Raw genomic sequence first — 16757 nt, 5'->3', positions numbered from 1 at the left:
GTTAAGTAATTATGTTAAGTAATCCTTCAATGAACAAAATCTTGAGTTAATTATCAAATAAAAGATGTGTAGCAGTTATTAAACTTTTTTATACCAACCAACATCTCTTTGGTGTATTCCACCAAATCAAATAGAACAAGTCAGTAAAATGGGATTGTGGAAACAGACAGCCTATTCCTCATCCAGTTTCCGTTTTTTCTTCCTGCATTTATGCTTTCTTTTTTCTTTTTTCTTTTTTTTTTTTTTGAGGGATCCCCATGGAATCTAAGTATTGTATCTTTATATGCATTGACCGTTCCAGAATCTTTCTCCCATAACATTCATGGCAATCAACCAGAACTATGTCTATAGGTCACAATATTCTAGTATAAACAAAAGAAGGGAATGCTTTCAGGGCCTCCTAGCTTGTTCCCTTCTGACAAACTGCCTGACAGTGACTCCTCTTTGTTCTGTAACAAAGAGGGTAGCCTCAAAGAGCATCAGGTAAAATGGAGGTTTAAAGTTCACAATCTGATTATGTAAGGATTTTTTATACCCTCTTCCCAAATATCAGGACTATCTGATGTCTGGATAATTGTTATTGGCTTATTTCTGATTTTAATTTTCTCAGGATCCACTTGGCAAGTCAATTAAGGCATTAATTCTAATTTGGTGTATTAACTCCAAAAACAAGAATTTGAGTGACAGAATGTATATTTTTATTTACTTCAAACTCCTTTTAAAGTTTGTAATTCTGGGGTGACAGAAATCTCAGGTTGCAATATACAGAAAGTATCAGCCATTCAGTTCAATTGAAATAAAATCTTCTTAGATTACATTTAAGAAGCATTAAATTCATCAATAATAATGACTTGAAAGCAGAAAAGGGACAACTGCAGAATTTTGTTTTTTTAATGTAATACAAAAATTAAAATTCTAAGCATGAATATCTAAATGTTTCATTCAAGTATTACTAAGAGGTAATTAAGTACTTTACAGTGTTAACCATTTCCAAGTTTTTTATTTTGTTAGATTTGTGTACTGAAAACTAGCAACAAGTTTAAAAGTTACAGCCATAAGTAAACATTATAATTTTGATATTTTTTTGCCACTATCTCTGGAATCATTAATGGAAATTTTATATGGGTTTCTATAAAAACGTGAAACAAAGTAAAATTAATTTTGTTGCTTCTTTTGCTATCATTTATGATAATAGTTTAGTATCATTTAAAACAATACTTAACATATTCTTTAAAACTGTAAGTCCTTTATTAATATTACTTATTACTGTTATAAGAATATTTTACTTGATAAGAAAAAGTAATATATATGGCATAACTAATACATTTTTTCTTCTAGGTGTGATTTCTTACACAGAATATCTTTTTCTTTTATGTATTTTAACAAGTAAGTGTCCTCATTAAATATATTTTGGATGCAAGTTTCTTTTTTAATCAGAATCTTGGAAAACAAGTCATTGTTAGATTCTCTTACTATTGAAAATCACTTTAGATCAATCCATGCAGTTTTGTCTAAATGCCCACGGAAAATGCTAAGCATGGCATAACAAGAGTCAAAACTATAAATATTATGGCTTACAATACAGTAGTAAAATGCTCATAAATTGTCAATTTAATAATCATTTATCAATCCCTGTGGTTTAATCTACATGAGAGACTAAAGTTCAGGACATGGAATGATTTGTAAATTTCCTGCTCTATTCATTCAAATCACATTCTCAACAAGACTAGTGTGAAAGAAGGAGGCTTTTAACTAGTGAGTCTATCAGAATACCTTTCCTGCATCCTAAAACAGTTTTGTGATTCTCTTCCTTTCATATGCAGTAGTTTTTATGAACTATGTAAAGAGTTTACTAAGGTTTTCAATTAAATTGCATTGCGCGTAATGGTGGAACTTGCCTGCTATAGTTCACTGCACTCCAGCCACCTGACCTTTCTGTGCCTTTATTCCCACCTCAGGAAATTGTACTTTCTGCTCCCTCTGCATCAACAGCCTCATGATAATAAACATCATTCAGCTTTCCTTTGAAATGAGAATTCTTAGAGAATCCTTACGTGAGCATCTTCCCTAATATAGCTCCCTCTCCCATCTCTCTCTTTTTATCCCTCCACAATGTTTTATTTTCTTCATAGCACTTAAATTATTTGAAAGTGTTTGTTTATTGGTTTACACATTCTTGTCTGTCTCACCACACTTGAATGCAAGGCCCATGATGGTAAAGATTTTATCTTTTTTGTCCATTTCTGTATTAAGAATGGTCTCTGACACATGGTAGCCTCTCCAAACATAGTTGGTGAATGAGTGAAAAAAGGAATGGATGAAAATATCCCTAGTGGAATTAACAATTGTGGAGATGTATGGAAACAAAAATTATGATGATTCAAATCTAATCAATGATAAATGAAAGTTATTGGAGTGGTTGCCAAAGAGTGCCTCAGAGACTTGTTAAAACTTACCGTGTTAGTCAGAACAACGTTGGATGCAAAATTAGAAGTTATAAGTATCTAAACCAGCAGAGTGATATGTTAGAGTAAAATAGAACTGGTTAAGAAAGCCGCTTGTTCAGGCAGGACAGGATATGATTTAAGGGTGTTGGAAAAAACACATATAGTGGGTTTTGCTTGCTGTGGAAAAGTTAGAATCTTTGGATGCTGTGAATCTTCTTTTGGACCCATCTTAGAAACTTCTGTAAGCTTGAATTTTAAAATTATGGATGTGTTTAGGTTAAAACCAAGAAAAATGTGAATAGAGGGCTGGCAGGAAGTGAGTTAGATAATCTGTTACCTGTCTATGGTTTTCTCTTTACTTTTTATTATTTTAACTTCATTTTTCCTTCCAAATGATGTTTTTAAGGACTTCCTTTCTATGTGTATTTTCAAGATCTGTTTAAAGCTTAAAACTTGATTATCAAAAATGTTATAATTTTTTGTTTCTTTCTCAAGTGAATAATCATGATAGTAAGTTTAGATTCCTAAAATACATGCAAGAGATGAACTTGCATAAAAGACTGGCTTCCGTTTTCTCTATTTTCAAAGACAGCTGTTACTGGTTAATAAAGTATGTCTGTATGCTTCTCTTTTGCAAGGTTAAGACTTCCAAACAGTTAGTAGCAAGTGTATCTGTGGGAGGTCCCATTTTTAATGTTTTGCCAGTCATCTCAAAAGAGTAGGTCAACTGTTTGGGGGGGAAAAAATCATGTACACTGAGCTGCTCTTTGAAGGACACATTCAAGTTTACTTTTGTCCAGATTTTCTTCTTTATGCTTTAGAAGTGAAAAAAGGAAAGGGATTGAACCTCATTCTGGAGTTCATAAAATTAAAGCAGTTCATAGGGTTTGAAAGTTTGTCTTTCTCAGAAAAACAATACTTTCTTGTATTCTGGGGGAAATTGGGAATTAATTATTCAAACTTTCATATTTCTGTTTTTGAAGCCTCTAGAAGTTTAAACTCAAATATGTAATCTCTCATGCTTGACATTTATTTTCATAGGTCATGTCCATTATAATTTTCTCAAAAATTTGGATGGTCCATTGTGTCGTATTTTCATTTTTTCTTCTGTTCTTAGTAGTTGAACATACTGAAAATATTTCATATGTGATGAGCTGATACGTTCCTTTTAAACAAACTGACAGACTTTGGATAAGGAAAAGAAATATTTATTTTTGAAAGGAAGGTAGTCAAATTTTACTTTCAATGCTATGCAACAAGTATCACACAAGTACTTTTGAAGTGTATTATCAATTCTGTTTCTAATATATGAAGCAGCAATATGTGTACTTATATACAACTTTTATTACATTTAACTAATAGTAACATATTCCTTTTAATTTTTTTGTTAAAGAAAGTATTTCTGTATAAACTATGAATAACTTTATAGCTAATACAGATTTTGTTCTTTAAAAACATTTTCACACTGCACAAATACTTTTCTTTTTTTTCTGGCAGAGCCACATGCAGGCTTTAGAATAGCTTTCAACATGTTTGACACGGATGGCAATGAGATGGTGGATAAAAAGGAATTTTTGGTGGTATGTATATTCTATACTGCATTTTTAACAATAATTAAATATTGCTTATATTTTTATATTTTTACATTATTTTGAATATTTTTGTAGAAGAAAGTGAAAATTTTATGCTTTCACCTTAATTTAATAAATAAGTGTATTCTTACATACTTTAAATAATCTTTACATTATAAAAATATAAATTATATTCAGTATATAAAGATGATTTTAGTCGTTTACACATTTTCTGAAAGTTTAACATGTGTCAAAAATTTCACATTGGGTGGATAACAGGCAATCCTGCCCCGTTAATAGTCAGTCCCCATCATTTCAGCCACCTAATCATAACTCAGCCACAGGAATTTCCCTTCCTTCTCATTATAGAATTTATGATTTTTGTTCCAACTTTTTTCTTTCACTCATTACTGCTTTGTATTCCAGTCTTGTTCCCATTTTTCTATTCCCATCTGTCTTTGACCAAAGGGTGATCTAAAGTGGGAGTAGTAAGACTGCTCTTAGGTATTTGCCTTTCCATCTTTTTCACCTGATTGGTCCAATGTTGGTACTGGCCTGGCCACTTCATCAGCTGCTCATTCATCATATCCCCTGAGCCCGCCTTTCAGAATGTTTCTATTTCTTTTTACCCATGTATCCTGCATCTACTTCTGAAGCAAAAGACCTATTCTGTTTTTTTCCTCCAAAATAGAGATTAACATTAGTTTATTCCTTCTATTAACAAGGTCTAATCTTAGCATTTATGTTCAACTCTATATTCACGTATACTCTCCTAGTAAAAAGAAAAGGGAAAGATGACATAAGTAGCCATTTTGTTTTCTATTTCTCCTTTGTAGCAAGCCATTAAAAATCCCTCAGAAAACCTCTTCAACAGCATAGTATTTTTTTCAGAGAAACTATGAAATCTTCTTTTCCATGGTAGGAAAGAGAAGAGATAAAAAATCCTTGTCAAAAGCTAATTAGTAGTCATTCAAAAGGAAGCAAGCAGAGTAATCTCATACCTAATCTCATACCCACGTAGCCCTTAGCTGTGTACAGTACCTGGGCCAAGCCATTGGAGCTGGAACAATGAAGGACCCCTCATTCTAGTGACTTTCAGGATGGTAGAGGGTGAGAGTTTTCAGTTCACTGGAATCACAGAAGTATGTTCCTCACGTCCTTGAGTGGACAGATTTAGTTTAACACAGTTTTGTTTTGGTAGTGCACACCTGTATTTTACGACTCTTGTAATGGTCCTAGAAAGCAAAATGATTTTCAGTAAATTTTCTATGGCAACACTGCCAAGTTCCACCCCACTGGTTTAACGACTGACTTGGAAGGAACTCACTCAACTTTTGATAGTTGCCTATATAGATATCTTTTGGAATACTGTTGGACACTCTTATAAAAGCTGCCCTTGCTTTAAAGCAGTGGTTTACTCTTTGCAATGGCTGTACTGCTGCCTCATATGTCATGTTTTGTGTTTGTTTGTTTTTTGTTTGTAAATAGCAAAGAGTCCCTGAAAGCAAAAGGAGGAGTTCTGCTAAATTATTTCTAGAGGTCTAAAATCTATGCTTCTCATGCCTGTTTATAAGTAATTAGTAACAACCTTTGCTAAAAAAAACTCTGTTCACTAAGAAAAATTGGAAATAAATTTATGTGTTAATAAATGTATATTTTATACTGTATTTTTAATTGTTATTGCACATTTTGGGAGGTAATAGCATTTTATTTGACTTTCAATTATTGCCATACAAAATGAAATGAAGAGTTGACATAGCTGTTCATATTATACAATGACCTCGTCAGAAAACTTAATAGAGGTAGGATTAGGTTTCCATTTGTAAAGTAGGATTTTAAAGAAGGAATAATACCATTTATAATAATAGCTAACATTTACTGAGAAGTTACTATATAACAGGCAGTATGCTACATAATTACTTGTAATATTTACTCTGCACAACATTCTTATAAGACCTGTCTATTATGCCTCAATAAAGCTGGAGAAAAAAAAATTTCCTATAAGGTAAGGCATTATCTCCATGTTCCTGATGTGGAAAACAATCCTTAAATAATTGGAGTAACTTGCTCAAGGGGCTATATGTGCAGAATCCATGTTCCCACCACAATGCTCAGTTACCTTAAAAAGACCTTAGAGGTCATCTGGCCCATCCTCATTTCATTTATGAGCAAATTGGAGCCAAGAGAGGGTTGAGTGACCACTTCACCACCATAAAATTCATGTGTGACTAACGATGAGCTTGAAGCCAGAGACCCTGAATTCTATTCCAGTGACTTTATACCTCAGTGGGCTTCATCCCTTTCTATGTGTATGTCACAGGCTCCATGGCTTTGTGTCTTAGAGATAAAGTAAAACTGTAATTTTGTACATTTAACTTAACCATGGGTTGCTAATAACAAAGGATGTATTTTCTTTTTCTCAGAAAGAAAATTGGTATCAGAAAATATATCTGAAAATATATCTGACAGTAATTTTAATGTCATTCATGGATAACGCAGTTTTCTTTGTTTTTTGAACATACCTAGCATAGCACGGTAGATATGTACCCAGAAATTCATGTTTGATATTTGATTCTTGATTGGTTTCATTTCCAGCTTCAAGAGATATTCAGGAAAAAGAATGAAAAGAGGGAAACTAAAGGAGATGAAGAAAAGCGTGCAATACTGGTAAGAATAATTTATAGTAGTTTCAGGTGGGTTTTCTAGGTAAGAATTACTTTATTCATGTTGAAAAACAGTGAACAAAGTCTGTAGCTTTGGAGCTGTCCCTTGAAAACTTTCTAAAGTTCTTATGTAGAAAAATTGCTTCAGTATTTATATGCATCAATATCAATATTTATATCAACTATTGATATTAAACATCTGTATCCATATTACATTCATTAAATCATTTTTATTCATATTGTTGTTACCCATGAGATTTGAAGGGTATATCATATAATAGATTAATGCAGATCATTATGCATGTAAAAATTTAAAGACGAATTGCAAAGATTTAATTACACATGTGAGTGAATTTAATGGTACTATAACAATATGAATGTTGAAGCGAAAACAAGGAAATGATACGTATTTTTGCATTCTTAGAAATATAGATTATCGATTCTTCTTCTGGGATAGTGATGTTTTCATCTTAGAAATATAGATTATAGATTCTTCTTCTGAGATAGTGATGTTTTCATCTAATTCTGAAGGTAGAGTTAAGCAACATTTCACTCCGTTTTCCTACCAGATATCTTTTTTGCTTGTCCCAAGTACTTCAGCCTAACAATATTCTAGGTTCACATAATAAAAAATAACAACCAGGTACTGACACTTTACTAGACCTTACTATCAGGCGCTATCCTAGATGCTTTGCATGCAATTTCTCAATTAAACTACCCAAGTTCTCTTATTAGCTGTAATTATAGATGAGGAAACTAATAGTTGGAAAGGTTAAGTATCTTGTCCAAAATTACATAGCTTTTAAACGGCAAGCCAAGATTTTAACCTATGGCTGGCCAGCTCCAAAATCTGCACTTTTACCCACTATAGCATATTTTTTTATCTAATACTTAAATAGCAGAAACATGGTGAATTTTCTTGGCATGTAAATAATAATTATTTCATTTGCAAATTAGTGGTTTGCATTGGTCTACCAGAAATTAAATAATTAATGTCAGAGAGTTACATTTTTTTCTTATTCTCATTGTTATAAGGATATGTATTAGTTTTTTTAAAAAAAACATTATCTGTAGCAGATGGGTGCCACATTCAATCCCGATAGATTTTTGAAATGTGTATTTATATTTATATTAATAAAAGCAGAGTATTGGGATTATGCACTACGTATTATTTCATAGGATATTTGACTGATACATGATCAGTATTTTTTTAACCACTCAGTATACTAATTGGCAAAGGTTATGGAAGACACTTAAAAAACTCAAAGAGCTGATTGTAATGTTAGCCAAGTATTAAAGGGGCATTAAAGAGTTTTCTAATTCAGGTCCCGTGGTTTTCAAATTGTAATCAATAAATCCTATACGAATTAGCCCCGTAATTGCAATTTTTTAGAGTATTAGCAAATAACACTAGAGAATTAAATACCTTCATAAATTTTATTTTCTGTAGATAATGTAATATATTGAAAGAGCAAACAGTTATTTTAATTTTGATAGATTAACTATAATTAACTGGATAGACAAGTTGTTCATAAATATCATTTAAGAGGTTGAATTATGTTAATTAATCTTCATAAACCTTAGTAATAAAGTAGATCATATTTCAGTGGATAGAAATTTGTTTTATTTGTTTATTTATACTACTTCCAGAAAGGATTTATGGATCTTCCAGTAAAAATACAATACTATTCTATTCATTAATATTTACTAAAATGCATAAGTCAAGTGACAAAGGGAGGGGAAAGGGAGAAATAATAGCAGATAACCCACACTGGGAAAACCTACAGTGTCAGCGCAAAAATTGACTCTGAGATTCCTTGTAGCCCAAGTAAAGTAAATTTAACAGTGATTTAATGCAAATAGTTATAATAGTGATGGAGTAAAACCTCATTAACTTGGATTAACTGGAGAAAGTCTATTTGAATTGTGAAATCTTACATATCAATATACTGAATTGTATATTTTGTATGCCTATAGGTCAATGAAGCATTCCCTAGCAAATATATGGAGAAGGAGACTTGTTTTAAAGTATAGATAAAAATAACTTACAAATAATATATAACTTGTTTTATGTAAAGGAATGCTTAATCATTGACCTCCACAGGTACATGAGGTGTGTTTATCTTACATAGTTTAATTAGTGCTCCTGAAATATCATTTACATAAGTTAGCTATCAGACTATTCCTGAAAACAATTCAGAAATAATCGCTAGTACAGCCTCAGCACTCTAGGACAAGAGAGCTCATTCCTAATATTTGTACTATGTTTAACAATCATGACAATTAGTGGTAACTTGTTAGTAATAGTCACATTTTGAATACTTGCAAGTATGAACTGATGAGATTTTTGAGTTTTGAAACTGAAATTTAGAGTGAAAATGTATGGATTTCATTAGAGAGACAGGGTAGCACAGGCTCAGGAGCCAGATTTTCAGGGTTTGAATATTAGCTCTGCTGATTCATTGTTATCTAGGTGACCTTGAGCAAGGCCCTTAACCTCGCTGTGCCTCAGTTTCTTCATTTGTACGTGGGAATAATAGGAGTAATGACCACATGTGATTGTTATGGGCTTAAATGAGCTAAAATGTAGTCACTTAACAGTACTTGAAATATAATAAACATTCAAAAAGTTTAGCTAATTGTAAAACCTAAAGTTCTCTTTTAATTAGTAGAACCACATAGCTACTTTGAATTGAATATTTACATCAAAATTAAATCAAAACTAAATTTAAAAAATTTATATACCAAACTAAAACTGCTTCAAAAGGAAATGGGGAAATGAACATAACATTTCTTGTAACATTTATGTGCTGAGCTCTCTGCTATAGCCACTATAAATGTTACTCCCATGTAGTCCTCATTATGTTTCTCCCAGGTAAGTATCAGACCTATTTACAGAAGAGAAAATCTTAGATTCATTAACTCGCCTGTGGTGATGGCACTAATAAGAAGAGAACAGGATTCCACCACAGGTCTCTCATACCATTTCCACTGCCATGCTGCTATATCCAGATTTCCCCCCTATCCCATATAGAATTGCTGAAGCATCTCTAAATAAAATGGCATACTTCTGAGGAGCATATTATTTGAAGCAATAGTTCTATCAGAAAGTTATAATGAAAATGGTTGAAATGAGCACAGATTCATTTAATGTGTAGTTATATGAGATTTTTAAAACTTTGCTGCTCATCTTTAACATTTATCCCACTTGTATTGTGTGTGTGCTCTATATAGACTGTAACATAATGATTTGCCCTTCCTAATTGATGATTTTGTCCTCTTTTTCTTTTTTTTCTTTTGCGATACTTGGGTTCATTCTGAAATGTGACACTTCATTTGGCCCTTTGTGCTCTATGTCAGCGTGTTCAACTTTATGGATACCATTCACCTACTAATAGTGTATGTACAATACTTTAAATGTTCTTTATGTAAATAACCCTCACTGGTTGTACTTGATAATGTTATTTCGTAATATAGTGCTGTATCTGCTGTTGAAAATGTTTAGGAATTTATTGAATATAATAAGGTGAATTTTGTATTTCCTTCCTAGATTTATGAGACAACTAAAATTTACAGAGCAATTGTATATCTTTAAATTCAGATTGAAATAAGGAAAAGATGAGTGAACAACAACCAAAAACTCTCGTAGAACAATTGAAATTTTATATTTTCAGCAGTATTGGAAGAGTTAAATATAAATCATGGAGCAGATTTTCAGGCCATGCTCCTGCAGAACTCAGATATTTTAAGAACTAAATCTACCCATCCGATACTTTCTTTTCTCAATTCTAGTGAAGAGGTATATTAATGGATAGACTTCTTAGTTTTCAGTATTTCTACCCAGTTTTTTCTAAAACCTTGATGCCTGGCACTGCTTATGGCCTATACAAAAGTCTGGTGTAAGATGACATTTGATATGTTTAATATATCTATGTATCGTGTTATTTCTCAAAGAGGATTATGATTTGCAGACTCTTCTTGTCCTGAAAAAATTGAGAGTTCCTGCAAATGATCTTCAAAATGTACTCTCTTCATGCTAAGCTTTCTTCTTTGCTTTCTCCGGGAAAGTTGGAGCTTGTTCATTATCCCGGCTATTAAACAACTAAGAATAGGCCATGACTCCATTGGAATGTACTCGTAAACATGCACAGTTCATTTAATTTCTCCAAGGTTAGAAGGATCCCTCAAATTATACAAATTCTGCCTGAGGGAAGCCCTTGAATTCAGGGTGACTGACTCAGTATTATCCTGCTGAAAGTGTTCCAGTTATACTGTACAACTCTAAAAGTGGCTGTGCTGCTTCCTGTATTGGATAATCAAAAGTCCAAACTATAAAACCTAATTCTGTTCTAGATTTGAACCCATGCTGGACGCCGATTCAGCCTAAAATAAACCTAAGATATCTTCTTGCCCAAGTCACAAGGACTGGACATGGAATGGGTTGGAAAACAAGCCAAGTCCATGGGACCCATAGGATGGACTAATCGTTTTGATCCCTTATGAGATACTTTAAATTTTTCTACAATATTTACTACTGTTTCCCCTTAAATAAAGTCTACCATTTTCTTCAAATTTTAAAAAGATTTCTCTTTTAATTCAGAAATTTATAAGAATGTGCAAGATGAAAAATCTCATAAATTATAACGCCATATGCCCTGTGAAACTTAATAAATGTTCATTCTTATGACTTCATTATTTATTTTGTTAATTTAATATGTCATTGTATGAGCTATTTTCCAATTGTGGCAATTTATATTTTTCCTTTAAACTCATAAATGATTTTCCAAAAAAATGAAGCAAAAAAGGAAATTTTATTTAAAATTAGAAAACAATTCAGACAACCTGAAAATTTATATGAAATATCATTGATGTATGTTATTGCACAAATATATCAGTATAATATGCATTAACTGGCAATTATCTGCTAGTTCCTAGAGTTGTAGATCAACTGGAATGAAAAAGTATCTAATTTGAGTCCAGTTCATGGAGCTGAATATAACCTAAGATGCTGCCTTTAGGAAGAAGTTCTCAGGAAAGGCAGAGCCCCTCTTGACTTATACTGGAGAGATTTTGTGGCTTCTGTAATAACCTGTTCCAAAATTTAATCACTCGTACAGTAAGTAGGTTCTGCCAGTGTTCTGTCAAATTATTTCTTGTTACATTTCTTGCTTTAGTATTCATGAAGATAGTTACCTGATAATCTTTTCTGTTACAAGCAATTCTGATTTTTTCCATATTTTTCATAAAGCCAACTTTGATTATCTTTCCAAAGTAATGAAAAGAAATACAAAAAATTCAAAAGAATAAATAATGTAAAAGTCAATTATATTTGATTCTGGCATGCCTTATGTGACTTTTTAAAGTTTTATAAAGATTATCTTAGTTACCCTATTTCCACTGTAGTCAGAAAATGTACCAATTTTTATACTAATTTTTGACATGTGTTGAGACTTGTTCTGTGGACTAAAACAATGTCAATATTCTTAAATGATCTGTGTTTGAAAAGTTGTTTATTTTCCAACTTGGGATATAGATTATATTTCTAAGATAGAGGATACATATCTATATATCTATATATATATTAGATCAAACATGATAATTATACGTTTTAAATATCATTACTAATGTTTTTGTCTGCTTGATCTGTCAATTAGTATGTTAAATTATACATTACAGTGATAGACTTGTCAATTTCTACTTGTAATTCTGTTATTTTTTTAATTTGTATATTTTGAAGCATTATTGGCTATATAAAAATATATTTATATTTTTAATGCATTGAATCTTCTATTATATATTATCCCTAGATCTCTAGAAATGTTCTTGCCTTAAAATCTATTTTGTTGTTAGAATAAATATATTACCTTTATTTTTACTAAAATTTTGTGTTATTTTTCTAATTTACGTTTTTTTATTTTGTTTTTTTATCTACTGATGATGAAGTGTTCCCTGATTTTTAAAATATATATTTTAGTTCAGAAATTTACTGTTGATAAAATGTAAATAAAATAAATAATAAAAGTTTAACCACCATATAGATCAAAAATAACCATTGTCATACCATAAGAAGCCCCTTCTTACGTCTCTCCAATCATAATCCTTCCCTGTCTCCTAAATGGTAACTACAAGCATAACTTTTATGTAAATCACTTCTTTGCTTTAAATTTTACCACCTACTTACGCATCACAAGCAACATAGTTTTACCCATTTTTGTACTTCATATTAATGAGATCACATTATGAGGTTTTCTGTGTCTTGCTTCTTTGGCTCAACATTATGATTATCAATTCTATTTTCATTATTATATCTAGTTCTAGTTTATTTGCTTTTATTGCTGTAAAGCAACAGTTCTCAAACATTTTGGTCTCCAGATGCCTTTACATTGTTGAAAATTATTGAGGACCCAAAAGAGCTTTTGCTTATTATGTTGGTTTTACCTATCTGTGTTTACCATATTAGAAAATAAAACCAAGAAATTAAAAAAATATTTATTTTTTATTTTTTATATTCATTGTTAAAGTTAAAAACTCACGTTAACATAAACATTTTTTTATAAAAAGTAACTTAAAAATGTAGTGAGGAGAGTGGAATTTTACATTCTTTGCAAATCTCTTTAATGTCTGGCATAATAAAGGACAGCAGGTTCCTCATAGATACTTCTGCATTCAATCTGTTGCAGTATGTTATTTTGGCAACAAATACGATCAGTCATTTCCCTTGGAGTGACAGGCGCACTTGGCTCATTTTCAAAATAATGTCTGCCAAATACCAAAGTCTGAACAACCATGGTTTCTCTATTTGTTGTTCTTTCAAGTAAAAATGATTACTCATGAAAAAAGTGGCTACTTCATTTAGCAATACAAACCGTCACACAAATGTTTTTTTTAAAGACAACTATATTACTTCAGTAGGCAGAAGTGCCTTCTGCATACTTCCAGTTTCATCCACCAAATATTAAAAAGATGTGTGCTCAAAAGTCAGTTTAACAAAATTATAAGTTTATTCTTCAGCAAGTACATTCTTAAGTGAAGCTTATTTTTTTTTTTAATATGGTTATGTGGAACTGAAGAAGATAATGGCTTTGGTCTAAGGCTTCCAACAGTTTTACCCACCATTGCTTTTGCACCATTGTGCAACACAGTATCAAAGACAAAATAATGTCTTGAAGATGCTATTAAGAAGATATATCTGTTTTATATTATTGCAGCTTTTTCAGTTATTCTCAGAGAAGATTGGTGATATTTACTAGCCTTTTGTTAAAAGAAACCTAGTACATATTTTTCAACCTCTCTTTTTCTTTATATCTTTAGGTTTCTCTTTTTTATAAGCATATTATGCATATTTGTTTTTGTTTCTATCTGGGTTGATAATATTGCTTTTTAATTGGAAAATTTAGTCAATTTACATGAATGCGATTACTAATTTACTTGGGTTTATTTTACCTGTTCTATATGCTTCTTTCCTACCTTCTTCTGAATTAACTGAAGATTATTTTTCTCTTTACTTTCCTCTATATTAGTTTAGAAGACATTCATCATATTTCTATTCTCTATGTAGTTATTCTTGGAAATTTTAATAAGTATACTTAAAATAATAAAATTTTAAATTGGGCCATATCTTTACTCTCTTTCTTAAAAATAGAGTCTTAAAGTGCTTTACTTATAATATCTTTCATTCCCTTCCTGGCATGAGTACTTGAAATTGCACAATGTTTATCTTTCTTTTAATCCACAAATTAGGCTTCTTAAATATATACCATCAGTGTTTATTTATAATTACTTATATATTTGCCATTCTTTACTCACTAATTCCCTCTTTAGTCTCAACCTTTCCTAAATCTCATAAGCTTATACTCACAAAGTATATACTCAAGTGAGTGTCCACTGGTAAATTTTTTTAAAAACCCTCTTATTTTGCCCTTATTTAAAAACCCTCTTATTTTGCCCTTATTTCTCCCCAGTTTTATTGAGCTGTGATTGACATATAACATGGTATTTGTTTAAGGTGTACAACATAACTTCATATATGTATGTATTGTAAAATGATCACCACAGTAAGTTTAGTTAACATCCATCACCTCAAATAGTTACACATATTTTTTCTTGTGATGAGAATTTTTAAGATCTACTCTCTTAACAGCTCCTAATATACAATACAGTATTGTTAACAATAATCACCAGGCTGTACATTGCATTCCCCAGGGCATATTTATCTTATAACTGAAAGTTGGTACCTTTTAACCATCTTTACCCATTTCCCCACTCCCACCACCACCCCCAACTGCCTCTGACAATCACCAATCTGTTTTGATTCTATGAATTTGGGTTTTAAAATTTTTATTACTTTTAAGAATTGAGATATAATTGACATATAACATACTAGTTTCAAGTGTACAACATAGTGATTCAATATATGTACATGTCCTTATTTTGAAAGATAGTTTTATTAGATATACTATTGTATGTTGACATTTATTCTCAGCAAATTATATCATACCAGTCCTCTGGTTTCCATTGCTGAAGTTGAAAAGTCAGCTGAGTCTAATTATTCTTTTGTAGTTAATCTTTCTGCTACTTTTAAGATTCTGTTTGCCTTTGGTATTCTACAATTTTACTGTAGTATGTCTCTTTTTGCTCTTACCATGAAATTTATTAGCTTCTCAAATAATATGATTATTTTCTTTCATTAATTCCTGAATATTCACTGCCAGTACCTCTGAATATTGTTTCTTCCCATTTTCTCTATTATTATTTTCATAAATATTCATGCTCTCTTCTATGTCTCTAAACTTCTCTTTAATAATTTGACATACTTTTATCTTTTCACATTGTATTCTGTATAATTTATTCATATTATTGTCTGGTTCACTAACTCTCTCTCTAGCTATATTTAATATGGTATTAAATTTTGGTGGTTCCATTTTTTTATTTCTAGAAGTTTTATTTGTTTGTTTTTTTCTAATCAGCCTAATAATTATTGATTGTCAGTTTTTCCTGAAAAATCTTTCAAATACAGCTTCATATTCTTTAAACTTAACAAACTTATTTTGTATTGCATATCTAATAATTTGAATATCTGAAGTCTACATGTCTGGTTCTATTGTTTGTTGTTTTTGCTGCTTCTCACCTTTGGTAGTTTATGTTCTTTGTGTTTAGTAATTTTATATTGTGAGCATATATTGGTTGTAATGCATCTGTGTGGATTATTTAAGAACTGGTTTAAGGGTGTGTTTTCCTCCCTCCCTCCCTGCCTTCCTTCCTTCCTTCCTATCGTAAGTATCATGGAATGTCTTGGATAAGATCCTACTTTGGGTCAGCCAAAAGTGCAATAGGGAATACTTGACCAAACCTTCAAAGTTTAGGGAAGTTCTACGATTAACAGACTAAACTTAGGCTAAAAATATATATATTTATAGGAGACAGTACATTCGGGACATCATTTTACCTGTCCCATCTATTTTAAAGTCCTTCTGGACATCTCTTCTTTTACCTCTTTTAATGAAGGTCTACACCTGATTTATACTCTGATAAGGAGGCTTAAAGCTCATATGGTAATCAAGGACACGAAGAAGTCTTCAAGAAGTCTTCGCAAATTTTCTTACTATTTTTATGTCAAACATTCTAATACCTGTTTTGTAGCCATCACAGTGCTCAGTTATATTTGGGCATTTTCCCCTATCAGTCTTTCCTTAACCTGTATGCATATGTTGTGGTTTTGTATTTGCTTTGCATTTCTTGCTATCGCAATCTATTCTGATTTTTATGGCTACTTTAAGTTTATTTTAAATATCCTATTTTTCTGATGTTAAAGTTTTCTACTAATTTTGCATGTTATGAAAATTTACTCTTAATTTCATCAATCCAAGTCATTAAAAATTAAATATTTGTTCCTTAGCAGTCACTCATATAGGAATCTACGACATTGCCAGGAAAATCACTGATATATTGGCTATTTTTTCCTGTTAATTATGTATCACGTATTTATTTAACACAAGGCATGACATAGTTGCTGTGAGAATATGTCCTTCTTTCAGAAACATTATAATTTAAAAGACTGTATAAGATAAAACAAAAAC

At 31.3% G+C, this 16757-nt stretch overlaps 1 protein-coding gene across 2 annotated transcripts in view; it reads left to right on the top strand.

Annotated features, from left to right (window-relative positions):
- Positions 1–16757, top strand: part of MICU3 (mitochondrial calcium uptake family member 3) — an 80231-nt gene that overhangs the window by 36692 nt on the left and 26782 nt on the right. Inside the window, exons 5-9 of one of the 2 annotated variants that reach the window (XM_081047209.1) lie at positions 1339–1386; positions 1959–2054; positions 3945–4027; positions 6614–6685; positions 10042–10080. In XM_081047209.1, coding sequence (XP_080903335.1) covers positions 1339–1386; positions 1959–2054; positions 3945–4027; positions 6614–6685; positions 10042–10080 — 338 coding nt within the window. The remainder of the gene's footprint in view (positions 1–1338; positions 1387–1958; positions 2055–3944; positions 4028–6613; positions 6686–10041; positions 10081–16757) is intronic. The other variant, XM_081047210.1, reaches the window with a different exon arrangement.

This window comes from Rhinolophus hipposideros (genome assembly GCF_964194185.1).
Source record: "Rhinolophus hipposideros genome assembly, chromosome: 4".
NCBI classification, from domain to species: domain Eukaryota; kingdom Metazoa; phylum Chordata; class Mammalia; order Chiroptera; family Rhinolophidae; genus Rhinolophus; species Rhinolophus hipposideros.
The sequence above is the reverse complement of the archived record's forward strand: the minus strand, read 5'-3'. Positions and strand labels throughout refer to the sequence as shown.